The sequence below is a fragment of the Oryza sativa genome, chromosome 5 (genome assembly GCF_034140825.1).
Source record: "Oryza sativa Japonica Group chromosome 5, ASM3414082v1".
Taxonomy (NCBI): domain Eukaryota; kingdom Viridiplantae; phylum Streptophyta; class Magnoliopsida; order Poales; family Poaceae; genus Oryza; species Oryza sativa.
The window spans coordinates 29620637-29639320 of record NC_089039.1 but is presented as its reverse complement, the minus strand read 5'-3'; the positions used below and the strand labels follow the sequence as shown (position 1 = coordinate 29639320).

Here is an 18684-nt window from a genome sequence, read left to right as displayed (position 1 = left end):
GGCCCGGCGACAGCGGGCGGTGACGGGAGGGAAGGCGGTGGCCCGACAGCAGAGGCGGCGGCGGCGCCCTCCGCCAGATTTGGACGAGAGCAGCACCCCGGCAGGAGGGGAGGCGTGGGCGGCGCCCTCCGCCAGATCCGACCTGGAGTGGTGGCTCGGCAGAAGGGGAGGCAGGGGCAGCGGTGGCGGGAGGGATGGTGGCGGCGGCCCGATAGTGGTGGCGTCTCCCCTCTGCCAGATCTGTCCGGGAGGGGACTCGGTGACAGATCGGCGGCAGCGAACAGAAGCGGAAGCGACAACAGCATCTTGTGTTCATGTGTGCTCATGTGTTCTTTATGTTCATGTCGTGTTCATGTGTTCTTGAAGTGAAATTGCTCGATGCATCGGCTCGATTCAAGCCAATGCATCGAGCCGTTTTTTTTTCGTGTTCTTGAGGCCTCAAAGAAGCCCGCTCTAAAATCGGCATTGATGACCGAAAGTCATCAGTGCCGCCTCCGTGGTGCCGGTTGGGAAAACCGACACCGATTAGGGTTTCTGTATTAGTGGGAGGAATTTCGTAAGATTACTCCTTGACCCTTTGATTCAAAGGATTGGAGCTTACCAAATCCTATGAAATTCCTATGGATTGGTTCATTACATGTAGATTTTAAAGGAAACTTAGCAACAGCTACAAACTCTTTGAAAATTTCCATTGAAACTACTACCTCTGTTCCAAAATATAACCACTTTTGGCTACGAATCTAGACAAACAGTTGTCTAGATTCATAGCTAAAAATGTTTACATTTTGGGATGGAGGGAGTATCTCTTAAGGTCCCCTTTGATTTGGAGGAAAAACATAGGGATTTTGGAGGATTTCAGTCCTATGAATGTCTCTGAATCAAAGGATTGAATCATTTCCAATCCTTTAAATTTTCTATGGAATGAACAATTTTAGATATATTTTCCTCTCGATAAAGGGAGATGCAACCTTTCAAGCAAATTTGAGAGGTTGAAATCTTGTAACGACTAGCAGTTCATTCGAAGTTTTCTCGATCTCCTCCTCCTAGTCCTAGATTTAGTTTACCGATAACTACGGTCTAAAAGAGCAATTTGAGAGAGAATTTCGGAGCAGTATTTCACAAAGACAAGGAAACTGGGAGGAGTTAGTTGGAGTTGTAGAGGAAATTCTGGGCAGCCGCACGCCACATCTACGCCGCGTTTTCTGCCCGCTCGCCGTGCGGCGCCTACAATGCAAGGCCTCCCTCTCGGTACGTACGTATGGGAATAGATACTGTTGAGGTTGGCCGAATTTCATATGCAGCTGCGCCTGCGCGGGAGACACGAGCGCGACACGGATCGGACGCGCACAGCACATGCACCATCCGGCTGCAAGCGATGGACGAAAAGTACGGAAACGGACGACCTGGTCCGAGCCGATCCCAGCGATATCCCATTCAATGTAACTCTGCAACTACTCATCCAACTTGTAGGATCAGGATCCTGGACTTCACACAGTGAAGTTAGAGGCGCACAGTACTGTGATTTAGGGTGATTTGTAGCCATCTAAATTGCAAAGGACGGTCCAGATCAAACAATTACTTCGGGCGATTTGTACTACTTGGCCACTCAATAATCGTGTGGCCAATAATTACTTTATAATTAGTACTACTAAACAAAACGAACCAGTACTTATTCTTTTTTTTCTTTTTATTAGAAAAACAAACGAGCCATCACACATTGCACCATTGAAAAAGTAGTAGTAGAACATTGATCATTCCTGGTACTTACTAGTAGCAAAGTACTCCATGTGCGAGCAGAAAAAAAAATTAAGCATTACTACAAGGGAACTTCAACTACTACTACCACAGTACCACTAGCTAGCTGCTCTGGAACACTCACTGCTTGAGTGTAGTACTTGATGGATACTCCAGTCCAATACTCCACTACGCAGCAAATTAAGGTAGGAGTCGTGCATTACTACGACATCATGCATCTCGGTGCAGCAAATCTGCAATTGCATGAGGAGATGGAGCAATTCAATCAATAACAGGACTGGGCAGCAAAGCAAAGCAATAGTACTATATATTGTTACTAGTATGTGTATGTACACTAGCTAGCTAGTAGGAGTATTCCAGATTAGAAGAAGAGCAGTACTAGGAAGTAAGTTAAGTACCTTTAGCAAGCAGTATATAATTGTAGAGAGAATTAGCTAGCACTCGCCGGTACGAAACCGAAATTGTTTGCGCGGGATGTCATAAGTGATTCCACACGATTTTGTGACCAAGTTCCCCAATATCTGATAACCAGACTCCAAGTAGTCGTCGCGAGCAAAGGAGGAGCACAGTCCAAGAATGTCAGAAAAATATTGGAAAGGAAAAATACTTCTAACATAAATCTGTTTCCATGCAATAGTCAGGAATTCTTGACGGTATCTAGCATCGAGGTAAAATGCATTCTTGGGAGGCAATGTCAGCGTGAGACCGAGGGTAAAGGAGATGTGAAACACAGGTAAAGCTGACCAATTGCTGGGAGGTGGAGGTTTGCGCTGGAGGTAGTTTTGTCTGTCACTCTCGGTGAGAAAGCAAAGCTGGTTTTGGCCGGCAGCAGTGTTGAGTGAATAGCCAAGAGACTCCATTGCTGGGATGATTGCATCCTCTAGTTGACCGAAGGTGGAGGCCAACAGTAAGGTCAATTTCGCCCCAGAGTCGACGACCATCAGTGAGGAGGGGCTGGGGCTGGAGCCGGAGCCGGAGACCAACGAGCGGACCTCGCCATTGACAGTGACAGTGAGGCCGGTCATCCCTATCGAATACACTGGCCTAGGGGTTCCTGGGAACATGGAGGTAGGGACACCACCGCTGCTGTCTGGTCCAATTGATAGATACCCTTGGTGTGCCTCATCACTGGGAAGACAGTAGCTGAACGCCTTGTAACTCAGCAGAGGTGCTATTTGTTCGAAGGAGTAGTTGCTTGTACCCAACCCAAAGATACCAGCCTCCTTATGGGTACTGTACTGGGTGTCCATGCTGCAACCGAACACGAAATTGGCTAGGCTTAATGTCGTCCTCGTCGTTTCTCCACCACCAAGAACAAGCCTGTCTGTCACCGCCTTGCCAACAGAGTAAGCCCACCCACCTCCATAAGACATGGTATAGAGGCAGATGTCTTCCCACTCCATGCAAGCCTTGGACTGGATTCTGAGGGTGCGACCAAGATAGCTGCAGATAGAGGTTGAACAGCCAACATGCCGGAACGTGCTGGAGTTGCTGGGGTCGAAGATGGGCCCGACTTTCGCCGGTTGAACATGGCACTTGATGGTACACGGCCGGCACTGAACCCATGAAAGGCTTGATCCGGTGTCCATGGTCACCAGGTACTGGACGGCTGGCGTGCCCAGTTTCACCGGTATTAAGAAGGCAAAGTCGTTCAGCTTTGAATCTTTAGTCACACTGATTGACGTCTCCTCCTCCTCCTCCTCCTCCTCCTCCTGCTGCTGCTGCTGCTGTTGGCCCAAGGACAGATTGGGCGCATGGATGGTTTCTATGGAACACCGGAAACTCAAGGGCGCCATCCGAGTTCACTGTATGATCTGTTCGTCGTCATTTTTAAACAGTCAAACAAAAATAATAATAATTAATGAATCACATTGTTCCGCATATACTAGCTTATTTAAGTAGTAATAACTAAATAAGCATATATAGTAGTAACAACAGAAAATAAAATCCAGCGTAAAATTTGTACATGTGTGCTTTAGTACTGACTTAAATAATCAATACTGAAAAGTAACTACTCCTATAAGTAAAAAAAATCAACACCAACTTTCTTAGTTACAATTAATAAGCTGAAGAGCAAACGATAAAGCTGTTGTGTCATACATTTATAACCACGACATTACATTATACTCCATCCGTCTCTAAATATTTGACGCCATTAATTTTTTTAAACATTTTTTACCGTTTGTCTTATTTAAAAAATTAATTAATTATTCATTATTTTTCAACCATTTCATTTATTGTTAAATATACTTTTATATATACATATATATTGTTTTACATATTTTACAAAAGTTTTTGAATAAGACGAATAGTCAAATATATTTAGAAAAATCAACGGCGTCAAATATTTATAGACGGAGAGAGTATTACAGGATTACTCGTACTATTATACTGGAATAGTGTGCTAGTGCGGCGGCAGCTCCATTTGCGTTTCTAGATTTACTTCAAACATTCCATTTATTCTCTCTTTTAAGCGACTAGCTCCGAACAACAATCATTTTTTATTCTTACAACTCGTCCTTTTTTATAAATTGTTACAAATACTAAATAAAACGCATGCATGTCTGATTATTGAAGTGTGTGGCTTCCTAGATATAAAAATGAAACTTTCGTCCATCGAACTATTTTAAGACTAATTAGTGATCAAAGTTCAAATAGTGTAAAAGCTGAAATAGTAAATGTCGACGATGCAGATTGTTGTTTAAAAATAAAGGGAGTACTAAGTACTGTAAATTTGCAGGACATTCGAAATCTGTTTGAATATAGAATTAATAGGAGTATACATTAGTATCTAAAGAAAAAAAATAGTCCTGTATAAATCATCAGGCAAGCTGATTAAATGCCAGGACAGGGTTTAAAATTTCAATTTAAGCCTCATCTGCACGTATGATGTCTTTTATATATATATATATATATATATATATATATATATATATATATATATATATATATATATATATATATATATATATATATATATATATATATATATATATATATATTAAAGGAAAAGTACATTTGCATGAGCAGAAATTATTTCGATCATGGTGCCAGCTATATATCTGCTTTGTACTGCAAGTCTGTGTATTAATTATGTTATCAAACCTAGAAAAAAAGACACCCAAGAGGACATGCACGAAAATTCGTACATACGGAACTTACTAATATATGTACGTTGTGGCACCATATACATATACCACATTGTATAGTTTCAATCAAAATCCAATGCACGCGTAGGAAATACAGAAGACGTGTCCATCTATGAGTTAGCAGTAAATTGTCTCTAGGTTGGAAAATATTCTCTGTTTATTATTTACTAGAAAAAATACATGTGTGTTTCAAGAAACACAAGGGGTAAATGTTATTTTAATCTTATTATTCATCGTCATTTATTGGGATCAAGAAGTACATGATCTAGCAGGTTCAATGCATTATGCATCTTATCGATCGATGCATGATGCATCTCTCTCAAGATATCACACTGCTAGAGCTAGAGTTTAGAGATGAAATTACGTAAATCTCAAAAAAAAAACACGCAAATAAGAATTAGATACCATATATTATGTACTGGCCAACTACGTACCATAGCGGTACCTATGTGCTTACCACTAATACTATTGACAATTATACCCTTTTGCATCTCCTAAAAAAGATAATTTTTCCACCCTTTCTACCTTAGCATATATCTCTACTATTATAAAAATTGAAGATATTTTTACCGATACTTTGGTAAGTCACCCGTATATGAGTTGTTTTTGGAAATGCAGATTCATATTTGAGTTGGTTTGTAAGTTCGTTCGCTTTTGTAAATACAGAAGGAGTTGTATAAGAAATCTCTTTAAAAAAACCCGCATGTTAACTTGACATGATCAGACACTTAATTGCAGCTCATGATTTCTTTTATATATATATATATATATATATATATATATATATATATATATATATATATATATATATATATATATATATATATATATATATATATATATATATATATATATATATATATATATATATATATATATATATATATATATATATATATATATATATATATATATATATATATATATATATATATATATAAAAAGATTGTCCCAAAGATGCAAAATTGTTTTCTTTTTTCTTTTTATTCTAACTCGAAAAAGAAGAAGAGGAAAAAATTGCAATGGATTTAAAACTAGAACTTATTCTTAGGTAAATCCATTGGGAGATGCTTCTCTAGAGTGTCCAATATCTGTTTTCCATCTTGCATATGAAAACTGTCAATTCTCATCAGATCTTCTTCCGTCTTACTCAAAAGGTCCAATAGTGCATGGATATTGGCCCTTTTGAGACAATTATACGTTCTAGAAGGCAGTTCTAATTGATCAATAAAAATACAATTCAATGGAATATATATATATATATATATATATATATATATATATATATATATATATATATATATATATATATATATATATATATATATATATATATATATATATATATAGTTATGAGAAGCGTTGAATTATTACTATTTTTGGAATGCAAATAATTAAGTAAAGAGGTACACCTTGTTACTAACTAGATATCTCTTATGGTGGTTGCAAGATATATATGTAGAGATCATAATTATAAAATTAAATTATTATAGTAGTAGGATAATTAACTAATAAAATAATGATAATTTTGTTTGATGTGAATTGCTTTCCTGATTGAACCGGTAAGTACCCCTATCGAGAAAAGGTTATTAGGAGTAGCCAGCAGTGGTATTTACCGTAGATTGAGGGCGGGCAGCTGTTCCAAGCCCCGGCGCGACAAGAAGAAGAAGAAGAAGAAGAGGCATCATCTTCAATAATACTGTAGTACTGTTTGTGGTTTTCTTCAAGGGGGCCGTGTTGCCTCTGGAGCGTGCGTACGCGTAGGCGTAACCCATCAGAAACACAGCGATGCCTGCAGGGCACAACCTGCAGCATTGCATGCAGTACACAGATCGATCAATATATGGGGTTTCTTGATTAATTTACTTGCCATTAATTAATATTTTAATTAAAGTAATCCAAATTAAATCTGGATATCGATCGTGCAGCGATATGCAGCAGCTAGCAGCACTATATATAGATCGTCAAATTAATGTACGCACCGGCAGAGAAAGTTAGTTGCAGCAACCAACGACGAAGAACAGATTGAGGCACGCAGGCGCAGTGGTAACCCGCCGGGATACGAGTTGGAGGCAGCGTCGTACCTAGTACTAGTAATTAAGTAACAAACAGAATGTATGTACGTAAACATGAGTAGGAGTACACAAGAGTATGCAAGTGTACTCAATACTAGGTAGTACTCCTAATTAGTGGAGTAGTATTGATTACCGTCCTGCTGGATCACCAAATGTGTTGCGGTTCCAAAGCTGCTCGGTTCCATCTTCTATTGGTAGTGGCAATTAAATGAGAGAAATCATCGATCAGTACTTGTGTGATGTGCAAATAATGCATACTCCAGTTTACCTTGAGGTGCAGTTCACCAGCAGCTCCTGTAAAGCGAGTACAACATGAAGCTGCTGCTGCTGCGATATTTTCATCGTCGTTGAGATCCATCGCACAGCAGTAGTACTCCTTGTGCAGATCGTACTTGATGATGATGATCTTCTTCATTCATTAATTTGTGCATGCATGAAACAAGAAACCTAATTAAATAAATACTGTAATACGTGCAGGGGCACAGATCATGAAGCTGTATAGTTATCGAACATTGACGGGTGTACGTACCGGCAGCGGCTCGATGTCGTCGACTCCGACGAGGAGGAGGACTGGAAGCAGTAAGGCCAAGGCTGCAGGTTGCGCCATCGAGCCTTGCTTGGCCTTAGACTGCACTGCAGTGCAGGTTGCGCTTACTCGCCACGATCGCCGGAGTGCAGTGCTATCAACAGCATGGAGGAGGCCGGAGTACTACTGGTGGTCTGGAGCATCCTGGAGCTGCAGTTGAGTAGTAAAGTACACTAGCTAGCTAGTACTAGTACTCCCTCCGTTTTTTATGACGTAGTTGTTTTTTTATTCAGAAAAATTATCTAGTTATTATTTATTTTATTGAGACTTAATTTATTATTAAATATTCTTTAAACATAATTTAATATTTTTATATTTACATAAATAATTTAAATAAAATGAATGGTCAAACATTGATAAAAAAAAATTCAATGATGTTACTCCCTCCGTCCCTAAATGTTTGACGCCGTTGATATTTTTAAAATATGTTTGACCGTTCGTTTTATTCAAAATCTTTTGTAAAATATGTAAAACTATATGTATACATAAAATTATATATTTAACAAGGAATCAAATGATAAGAAAAGAATTAATAGTTACTTAATTTTTTTAATAAGACGAACGGTCAAGCATGTTTAAAAAAGTCAACGGTGTCAAATATTTAGGGACGGAGGGAGTATATATTAAAAAAGAAATGTAATACTATATACTGTCGATGGGTGATACCCGTAGACCGGATATAGAGGGTATTGGGGTACGTTGGTACAAGGATCTACGTAATACGACATCAAGCGGATCAAAGACAAAGATTATACTGGTTCAGGCCCCTTGATAGGTAATAGCTCTAATCCAGTTGATGTGGGATTATATGATGGAAAACACAGGTTACAAAGGGAACAATAGAACTCGACGGATCCGGCGAGATCGTAGTCGAATTGGTTCGACTAGATCCCCGGCGATTTGGCTCCTTGTAGGCTCCGACTTTGTAGGCTGTGAGGGTTGTGTTGGCTCTGAGATTCGATGCCCCAGGTCCTCCCCAGGGGGTCCCTTTTATATCGCAGGCCAAGCGGTTTCCAAGTAGAACTCGGAGACATTAGACCTTACACGATACATTGATGACCCAGTCTTGTCCGAATAGAACTCTTTCCATCCGTAAATTCCGTGAAGGATTTCCTTAATGTATGCAGAGAATATCCGTATGCGCGTGGGTATGCCATACCGATATGCGACGTATATCGAAGGGTAAAGGGTATAACTAACCCGTAACCCTGACAGTAGCCCCCGACTTCTGCTTAAATGAACTCGTGTAACCATTCGCGACTTCTTGTGTCAAGACTGTTGTCGTTCTCGGTGTGAGGACCGTAGAGAGAGGACGTAGTCGAGAACATCATGTGAAGCCCAACGGTCACGAGTGAATTTAAACTGAAGTCCAAAAAACTGCTGCGCGTAACGGACCCAGAAATCTCCAGCGGGCATCTCTCCCCTTTCCTTGGAATTCGCACCGTCGGTAGTGCGTCTATTTAAAGGAATTTTGAGGATCCATTTTGAAGTCCGCCCATTGTGAAGAAAACATCCCGCCTGCAAGTGTCCTTCGTCTTCTCCGCTCTCACAAGAAACCCTAGTCCGTGGACCTGAGCCCTTTCTCCAACGATCTCCGATCGACGATGGATCTTGGCAAATCCTCCTCCACCAGCGCGTCGCTGAAGAAGCTCCAGGAAGACGGCACCCTTCCCGGCCGTGGAACCATGGGAAGGGAAGCAGGAGGTACTGATCCCCAGCCCGTCTTAGGTCGCATGGTTGCGATCGAAGACTACATTCTCTGCGGTTTTCTTCCTCCGTCTTCCGAATTTCTTCTCTTGGTTTTGAACTTCTACGGTCTTTCTCTGCTCCATTTGAACCCCAATTCTATCGTCTTCCTTAGTATCTTTTCTTATCTTTGCGAGGCCTACATTGGGGTAGAGCCCTTTCTCGATCTCTTTCGCTTCTACTACGAGCTGCGTTGGATGGAATCCAACAGGGTGTCTGGATGCGTCGGGTTCCGACTTCGGGATGGCCTGAAGTCATGTTATATCCCCTTCCAGTGCCCTTCCTTTTGCAACAAATGGCGGACGAGGTGGTTCTACCTTCAGATCGCAGATTCGGACCCAGTCTTCGTTGTTCCTGAGGAACAACCGGACAAGATTTCGTCTTGGACCGCAAAGCCCCCTTGACCCCTTCTCTTCAGTCGTTCATCGACATTGTCAACGATCTCCGAGTACGAGGCTTGTCGGGGTATGAAGTCGTTGCAGACTTCGTTGGTAGACGGATCCAGCCGCTCCAGGCTCGAGTCCATCCAGCCTTTGACTATTCCGGACCGGAAAACGCGACCCGGGTTTCTCCTCGGGGTATCTTTCTTGCATTTATCCTGACAGGCTCGTGTTCACGTTCCTCCTGATTTATCGAAATTTGGTTCTCGATTCATAGGTCTGAACAGCGAAACCATGGGACGTCGTGTCGGCCAGGTGATGATCAGTGGCCCGACAACGGCGAGTAACATCCCTGTTCCCCTTTGTGAGAAGGGGGCGGCCGAACGTGACGCTGCCATCAATGTAAGTATACTCAATAGGCATTCTGAGTCTCCCTTCCGAGATCGTGTTGTGACTTGATTAAGCGTAGGCTCTTCCTCTGACTGACATCATCGGGCCGCTCGCGGACCATCAGGTGGCGGCGTCGCTGAAGGAGAAGGTCGCCAAGGAGGCGTCCGATGCTGCTGCTGCTGCTGCCACCACAAGTGGTGGTAATGTTCCGACAAAGGGGAGGAAATTCTCCTCTGTAAGCGGACATCGTCGCAAGGCATCTACCCCCTCGGTAAGCTATCCTGTTATCTGATCATACAGCCAGAAGAATTTCGCCTTTCTTCGCATCAACCGTTTTTCAGGCCTCGGACGCGTCTCCCCCGCCTCCACGACGACAACGACTTGTGACGGTTGGCGAGAAGTAAGTGGATGAACTTAAGTTCCCGTGACTTTGTTGGAGCGTTGTCTGAACCATGCCTGTTCTCATAGGGCGGCGCGGGCGAAGGCAGTGCAAGATGAGTCCGGAGGGACTTCCGGCGCGTCTCCCGCTGTTGCCTCGACGGATGTCGTGCTTGTGCCCGGAAGCCGCGAGGCGACACCAAGCGGCCCAGCCAACGATCCCGCGGCTGGTCGTGGTCCATCAGCTACCGTCCTCACCTAGGAGGAGCTCCAGGTCGAAATGGGGCGCCTCCTCGAGGCTGGTGCCCGCGGCATTGGTCGCGAGATTGCGGAGGCGAGGTCGGCGGCAGCGTCGGCAAACGAGCGTGCTGACCGGCTGGTACACGAGTTGGCGGAGGCTCATGAAGACCTCAAGAAGATGAGGGAGTTGGTAGCCGGCAACTAGCGACAACGGCAGGGGCTCGAGCACCGTATGTCGGAGCTCGGGAACAATCTGTCGGAAATCCGTGGTTTGTTGCGGGTCACCTATACTGGTCTGCACCAGCTCGCCGGGGAGTGCGGCATCAAGTCTACAATCCCGGCAAATCCCGACGAGTTCTCACTGACGTCTTCTCTTGCGGAGCTGGTGGCGGCGATGGAGGAGATCCCCTCCAAGCATGCAGCCAGGATCGGGGAAGAGACGTCTAACGGGATCTACACCGGGGCGTGCCACGTCCTTGCATGTGTGAAATTGGCACATCCTGAACTCGATCTGCGCAAGATCTTGGATCAGGGGGCAGCTAGCAACACGCGTAAGTAGGTGATGGAAGAAGTCGGTGATCTGGGGGAATCTGTTCTCCCTCTTTTTGAAGAATAGGATCTCTTGTACTCCTTAGACATGCTGCGTAAAACTGGATCTCAAACGCCTTTGTGCGTGTAGTTATTATTCTAGCTTACTCTTGCATGTTGATCTTGAAAAATTTTTGTCCCTTGTAGAGATGTTGATGACGAGGATGTCCAGCAACGCGGGTAGCCCGAGTCACCGGCGATTATGCCGGCTCTCGCGTTTGAACCACATGCGTCGCCCGACAATGTAGACCAAACCCTAGCTACGGGGACGGAGATGGCGACGACTTCCTTAGGTTGGTGGTCCATTCATCCCTTTTTGCTCCTCCAACTAGATCAGCTATGTTCTCGAAAGAGGCGTGTAGCTTGACTTGGTTGTTCCCACATTGAGCAGATCTCGAGAGTGCTCTTGCTGGCCAAGATCGTCGCATCCAATATTGGAAGACAAAATTTGAAGTAGCGGAACTCGAGAGAACCATGCTTGCAGTGAAAAAAGAGCAAGCTGTGGAAACGCTCCGAGGTCGTGAGGTGTGGTTCAACTAGTACTTGAAGAGTTGCTGCACATCCATGGCCAAGGTTTGTAGAGAGCTCCGAGTACCCCGTGGGGATCCCGAGGAGTCGGCGGCCGGATACATCTCGTGGCTGAACGGGGCCTGTGCTCAACTCGATGACGTCGGCAAGCGTATCGACGAGGCCTTGAAGCAGGAGTGTCGTCGTTCGAGCCGATATGCCGGAGGGCACGTGTTGGCATGCCTACGAGATCATCGCCCGCGCCTGGACCTCGGTTTTCTCCATGAGGGTTTTGTTCGTTCTCGGATGACTCCGACGGAGATAGACCACCTAGCGAGGTCGATGGCGGCATTGGCGGAGAAGATCTTCCAGTCTATGGACTGGCTTTGGCCTTCTTGGTAGTCTTCGTACCCTGTGATGGATACCTCAGGAAAAAGTGTAATATAGCTTTGGACTTGTGTAAAAATTGTAAGGAGTTATTTGTGAAATAGAAAATAAATCTATCTTAACAGTGTGTAAGAGTGTGTTCTCAGTTCACGACTTTAATCAGTCGTTTGAGTCGTACACTCTCCCTAGCCCCCAGCCTTGTCGTCGGAGGAATTTTCTCGGAGGATAAGGCTCTTAGACCTTTAACCTGCCTTGGTTGAATAAGCTCTGATCCTAGCCCCCAGCCGTGAAGTTGGAAAATTCATTTCTGATTTCGCGGCTTGGTTAATACGCACGGCGAGAACTCTTACACGACCAGATCTTACATGGTCTTTCGTCTCTACAGGATCTGACAAGGCCTTATTGGCTCTGGGCGTCCCCAGCCGAAGATCCCTTAGGTTCCTCGGAGGCCTTGTCAAGACGGCGTAAAGGGACATGAGGATAGGTTTCAACGCTAGGTGTCATTAGGGTAAGGGATCATCGGGCGGGAACACTTTGATTGTAATATGGGCTTAAGAATATGCTTTATTGATACTGTAAGGTGTCTTACAGGTATAGATGGTATTGACTCATACATAGAATTTACGTAGTTGGTCAATGTTCCAAGAATTTGCTAACTCGCGACCATCGCCGTCTGCAATTTTGAATGCGCCTGGCCGCAAGATTTGTGTGATCGTGTAAGGTCCTTCCCATTTGGGTGAGAGCTTGTTTCGCCCTGCTTAGTCCTTCCCATTTGGGTCAGAGGACGTAGTCGTCGCCGATCAAAAGTATGCGTGCTCGGATGCACTTCTCGTGGTAACGGCGGAGGGCCTGTTGATAGCTGGCTGCTCGAACGGCAACTCGTTCGCGATGTTCCTCGAGTAGGTTTACATCGACGTTTCGCTGCTCCTCCTGGTCCTCGTCGGAGTGCTTCTGTACTCGTGTACTCTGATGTCGTAGCTCGCTGGGAAGCATGGACTCGGAGCCGTACACGAGGAAGAAGGGCGTTTCCTTGTTAGACGTTGTCGGTGTGGTGCGTACGGCCCATAGTACTGATGGGAGTTCTTCGACCCATTTTTTGTCTTGTGACATGAGCCTGTCGTAGACGCGGGTTTTGATCCCTTGTAGTACTATACCGTTTGCCCTCTCGATTTGTCCGTTGCTTTGAGGGTGAGAGACTGAGGCGAAGCATATCTTGACTGCCAGCCCGATGCAGTAATCAGCCGGCTTTAAGCAACCTTCACATTTCCTGCTGAGATCCCAAGTCTCCAAGTGGGCCCTCTTGGCCACCCACGACCTTGTGGAAATCGGCGCTGATGAACTGGGAGCCGTTGTCGGTTATGATGCGGTGCGGTAGTCCGTATCTGCAAAATATCCCCTTGATGAATTTGATGGCGTTGTCGGCCTTGATTTCCCCCGTGGGTACTGCTTCGATCCACTTAGTGAATTTGTCGATCGCCACGAATAGGAACCTGTAGTCGCCCTGTCCTCGTGGGAATGGCCCGAGTATATCTAGCCCCCAGCACGAGAACGGTCAAGTAAGAGGGATAGTCTGGAGCGCTTGCGCGGGTAGCTTTGTGTGTTTACTGTGGAATTGACAGGCTTCACATCGCTGGACCATGTCGCATGCATCTTTGAGGGCGGTTGGCCAGAAAAACCCTTGTCGAAAGGCTTTCCCGACCAATGTCCGACCGGCGGCGTGTGACCCATAGATGCCTTCATGTATATCAAGGAGGAGGTGTCTGCCGTCGTCGGACGAGACGCATTTGAGAAGTACCCCGTTTGGCGCTTTCTTGTATAAATCGTTGCCGACCATATAGTAGATTTTTGCTTTACGGGTTATTTTCTCGGCCTCTGTATCGTCCTCGGGCAACTCCTCGCTGTTGATGAATCTGATTAGTGGGATGCGCCAGTCGTCTATGGTCTCGATATCGGCAACGGCGCGTTCTGCCTTTGTGGCCTCCAAGCTAATGTCGGGGGCAGCCGGGCTACCTTCGCCGCTAACCTCTTTTACTGATGGCTTCGTCAAGATGTCCAGAAAAGTGCTGGGCTCGAGCGGTTCTCGTCTGGACGCACGTCGTGCTAGGTCATCTGGCTCGATGTTGTCCTTGCGGTAGACGTGTCGGACCTCGATCCCATCGAACCTTTTCTCTAGCTTCGTGACTTCTGCGAGATACTTGGATAACTCGGGGTTAGAGCATTTATAATCCTTGTGCACCTGGTTCGCGACTAGCTCGGAGTCCCCTTTAACAATTAGTCGCTTGACCCCAAGTGCGGCTGCAGCTCTTATCCCGGCGAGTAGTCCCTCGTATTCGGCTATATTATTGGTCGCCCTGAAGTTGAGGTGGATTGCGTGCTTGAATTGATCTCCGGAAGGAGACGTCAAGATAAATCCTGCCCCTGCTCCTTGGCTGTTGAGTGCACCATCGAACACCATTGTCCACGTTTCGTTGTCGACTTGGTTGTCTGATTTGTTATCAGGCATAGTCCAATCGGCTACGAAGTCGGCGAGTACCTAGGATTTGATGGTTGTTCGTGGCACAAAGTGGACATCAAATTGGCTCAGCTCGACTACCCATTTCGCAATGCGGCCGACAACGTCTTTGTTTCTCACAACTTCACCGAGAGGGAAGGAGGAGACAACTGTGACTCTGTGGGCTTGAAAGTAGTGGCGTAGCTTCCTTGATGTCATGATGACCGCGTAAAGAAGCTTTTGGATCTGTGGATATCTTGTCTTTGCGTCGTTGAGAGCTTCGCTGACGTAATAGACTGGTCGTTGTACTTTATCTCTCTCGACAACAATGATGGTGCTAACGGAATATGGCGTGGCGGCAATATAGAGGAATAATTCTTCATTGGGTTGGGGAGCAACAAGTACAGGGGGGTTTGATAGGTAGCGCTTGAGTGCAACGAATGCCTCTTCGGCTTCCTGTGTCCATACAAATTTGTCTTGCTTCTTCAGCAGAGCGAAGAAAGGTTGCCCTCGTTCTCCCATCCTAGCGACGAACCTGCTCAGTGCTGCCATGCATCCGGTTAGCTTTTGTACTTCCTTGAGTCTTGTGGGTGATTTCATGTTCTCGATTGCCTTGATCTTCTCGGGATTTGCTTCTATTCCTCTGCCAGCGACAAGGAAATCGAGCAGCTTGCCCGATGGTACTCCGAACGTGCATTTCTCTGGATTGAGCAAGAGGCGATATCGTCGGAGGTTGTCGAACGTTTTCCGCAGATCGTCAATCAATGAGTCGCCTGTCTTGGTCTTGACAACGATGTCGTCGACGTATGCCTCGACATTGTTGCCGAGCTGGTCGCTAAGTGTGCCCTGGACCGTGCGCTGGAAAGTATTCCCTGTGGTTATCAGTCCGAACGGCATCTTAACGTAGCAAAATACCCCGAATGGCGTGATGAATGCTGTCTTCTCTTCGTCTTCTTTTGCCATGCTGATTTGGTGGTAGCCGGAGTAAGCGTCAAGAAAGCTCAATAGCTCACAGCCGGCTGTTGAGTCCATCAGCTGATCTATTCGAGGAAGAGTGAAGTGATCCTTGGGACACGCCTTGTTGAGGTCGGTGAAGTCGACGCACATTCTCCATTTTCCGTTGGCCTTCCGTACCATGACCGGATTGGCTAGCCACTCTGGATGAAGTACTTCTCTGATGAAGCCAGCTTTGAGAAGTTTGTCGAGCTCTTCTCGTATGGCTTGTTTTCGGTCTGGTGCAAATCTCCGCAGTTTTTGCTTTACTAGCTTGGCATCGAGTCACACCATGAGTTTGTGCTCAATCACCTCCCTGGGGACCCCCGGCATGTTGGACGGCTGCCAAGCGAACACGTCAGCATTGTCGCGGAGGAAGGTGATGAGCGCAAGTTCCTATTTCTCGCTTAGCGTCGCCCCGATCTTGACGGTTTTGTCGGGGTTGGCACTGGAGAGTGGAACGATCTTGATTGCGCCGTCCGGTTTCAGCGTCTTGTTTGTCTTGCTGACTTTCTTGGGTGGCTCAGTCGTGGCGGGTGGGCTGGGCGTTTGCTCGACCATGTCGAGGCTCCGTTTGTCGCATTGCACCGCCAGCTTTGCGTTCCCTTGAATAGTGATTGTTCCCTTCGGTCCCGGCATCTTGAGTACTTGATACGCGTAGTGAGATGCAGCCATAAACTTCGCAAGTACAGTTCTCCCGATGATGGCGTTGTAAGCTGTATCGAATTCAGCGACATCAAAAGGTGATCTGCTCCGTTCGAAAGTTGTTAGCTTGGCCGAAAGTCACAGGCAACGTAATCTTGCCCAATGGTCTGGACGAGGATTGGGGAGTGATTCCATGAAAGGGTTGATCGTTTGGTGTCAACTCGCTTTGTGGAATTCCCATTGCGTCCAAAGTGCTGGCGAAAAGAAGGTTGATTGAGCTGTCACCGTCGATGAGAACCCGCGCGACCTTGATGTTCCGAATAGTGGGTTCGACCACGATCGGATATCGTCCTGGGATGACGGCGGTCTTGGGGTGGTCTTCTTCCGAGAACTCTATTTTCTGTTCAGACCACTTCATCTTGGGTGCAGCTCCCTGCCATGTCGAACAGACTTCGTGTTCCACTTTCTTGTATTCTCGCTTTGAGGAGTACGTTGTGGAACCTCCGAAGATGTGTGAAACGTGGAGGTCAGAGTCTGGATATGCTGAATCCGATTCCTGGGGAGCCGCCTTCGCATCCTTTTCGACCACGCGTACTCACTTGCCTTTTTCAAATGCAATGTGCTTCTTCCAAAGAATGTCTGTCCGTCTTGTGTATGGGGCACCATGCTTTCTTTGTGTCGTTACTCTGTGGGCCTGGGCGCTTGGGAGGGTTCGCGTATTCTGCTGCGAGGACTTCCGCTTGAGCTTTCCTTTTCCCATTTTTGCGATTTTTCTTCTTGCTTGACTCAGGTGCGTCCGTGGCTGGTTTCTTCTCTCCCCCGGTCTTCGGCTTATCGTTCTTGCGTCTTAGCACATCATCTGCGTGGGCGCATCACTCAACAATCTCGAACAGTCTCCGAGTAGTTATGATGCGTCTTGTCGCCAACTCCTGGGTAGTATAGCGATCTCTGACACCGGATTTGAAGGCGCGAATTACAGAAGCGTCGGTGATTTCGGGGATTGTATTTCTGCACTCGTTGAAGCGCCAAACATATTCCCTCAAGGATTCACCCGAGTTCTGTGTTAATGCGTGTAGGTCGTCTTCGATCGCGTGGCGCTTGTAGGTTCCTTGGAAGTTGGCGACAAACTGCTGCCACAGGTTTGCCCACGAAGAGATTGAGTAGGGCGGGAGATGTATCAACCATGAACGTGCAGAGCCTTTTAACGCAGTTGGCAAAAAATTCGCCAATGCGTTGTCGTCTGCTCCGGCAGCATAGAGTACTGTGGAGTAGACTTGAAGGAACTCTTCTGGATCGGTGCTCCCATCGTACTTTTCTATTGCTCCGGGTCGGAATCTCTCAAGCCATCGGACATCACGCAGGGAACGACTGAAAGCTCTACACCCAGCACTGGGGGCGGTGGGTTGTCGACGATCGTGTGTCCTTCGTGGATGTCTGTCTGATGACGAGGAAGATGAGGATGATGACGATGACGATGGGCCGCTTGGTTCCGGCGTACGATTACGAGGATGGCGGCCTGGATCTTGAGAATCCTGTCGTCATCTCCCGCTGTTGTCTCGGCGTCGGTCTCCATCATCGTCGTCGTTATGGCGACGTCCTCGACCAGTATCGTCTGGCACCTGCCGCTCGCGATCGTTGTGATCATGGCGGTTGTGGCGGTTATCATGGTCTCGGTCCTCGTTTGAGCGGTCTCCTCGATCTTCGTTATTATGGCGCCGTGAAAAGATATGACGCCGTGAACGATTCTCATTGTCTCGTGTGTGTCGTGCCTCTCGGCGGCCGTTGAGGTGATCTCGGAGATCGCCAGTGCCGTGAGGTGGAGGGGTGGCTCGATGAGGCGATTCCCTCCGTTAAGGGTCTTCACCATTGGCATCGCCAGTTGGTGGCTGCTCCGGGTGCGCTGTGGCAGCAGCCTCTTCGAACGCGTTGCTGAGGTTGGTCACTGATTCCCGTAGTCGTTCTGTCCAACGCGCGAGATCGTCGTTCAGAATAGGATCGTAGGGGGTTTCCCTCAGTATAGCGTTGACGGCTGTGATGTGCTGGACCGGAGTGGCCAATTGATTCTCCGCTTCTGCATTGGTGCGCGTTGACGTGCCGACATCATCGATAGCCAATACCTCCTGCGGCGCGCTCGTTGTCGATGATCCATAGTCTTCGAGAAGGTGCAAGACTGATGGTTCGTGAGGATCGATATTGATTACCCCAACAAATCGATCTGAAGTTGGCGTCGCTCCTTGTTCCTTGTCTTTATCCCTGATGGGGATGTGTGACTGTTGGACCTTAAGAGATGGCGCTTTCATGGTGCTGAGAAAGACCTTGCAGCTTGAGAGGTCGTGATTCTTTGTCTTATGAATAGGACAATAGACATCACTAG

General features: G+C 46.4%; 1 protein-coding gene across 1 annotated transcript; it reads right to left on the bottom strand.

Annotated features, from left to right (window-relative positions):
• Positions 1-1726: 1726 nt before the first annotated feature.
• LOC4339787 (aspartic proteinase CDR1) lies at positions 1727-3551 on the bottom strand. Its single transcript, XM_015783215.3, has 2 exons — positions 2154-3551; positions 1727-1988 (listed from the first exon to the last, which is right to left on the bottom strand). Exon 1 carries the CDS (start codon positions 3549-3551, stop codon positions 2190-2192), a length of 1362 nt encoding a protein of 453 aa, XP_015638701.2. The 3' UTR covers positions 1727-1988; positions 2154-2189.
• Positions 3552-18684: the final 15133 nt, after the last annotated feature.

Excerpts from the sequence above, each read along its gene's own strand:
- LOC4339787 (XM_015783215.3), bottom strand. The coding sequence starts at position 3,551 with ATGGCGCCCTTGAGTTTCCGGTGTTCCATAGAAACCATCCATGCGCCC.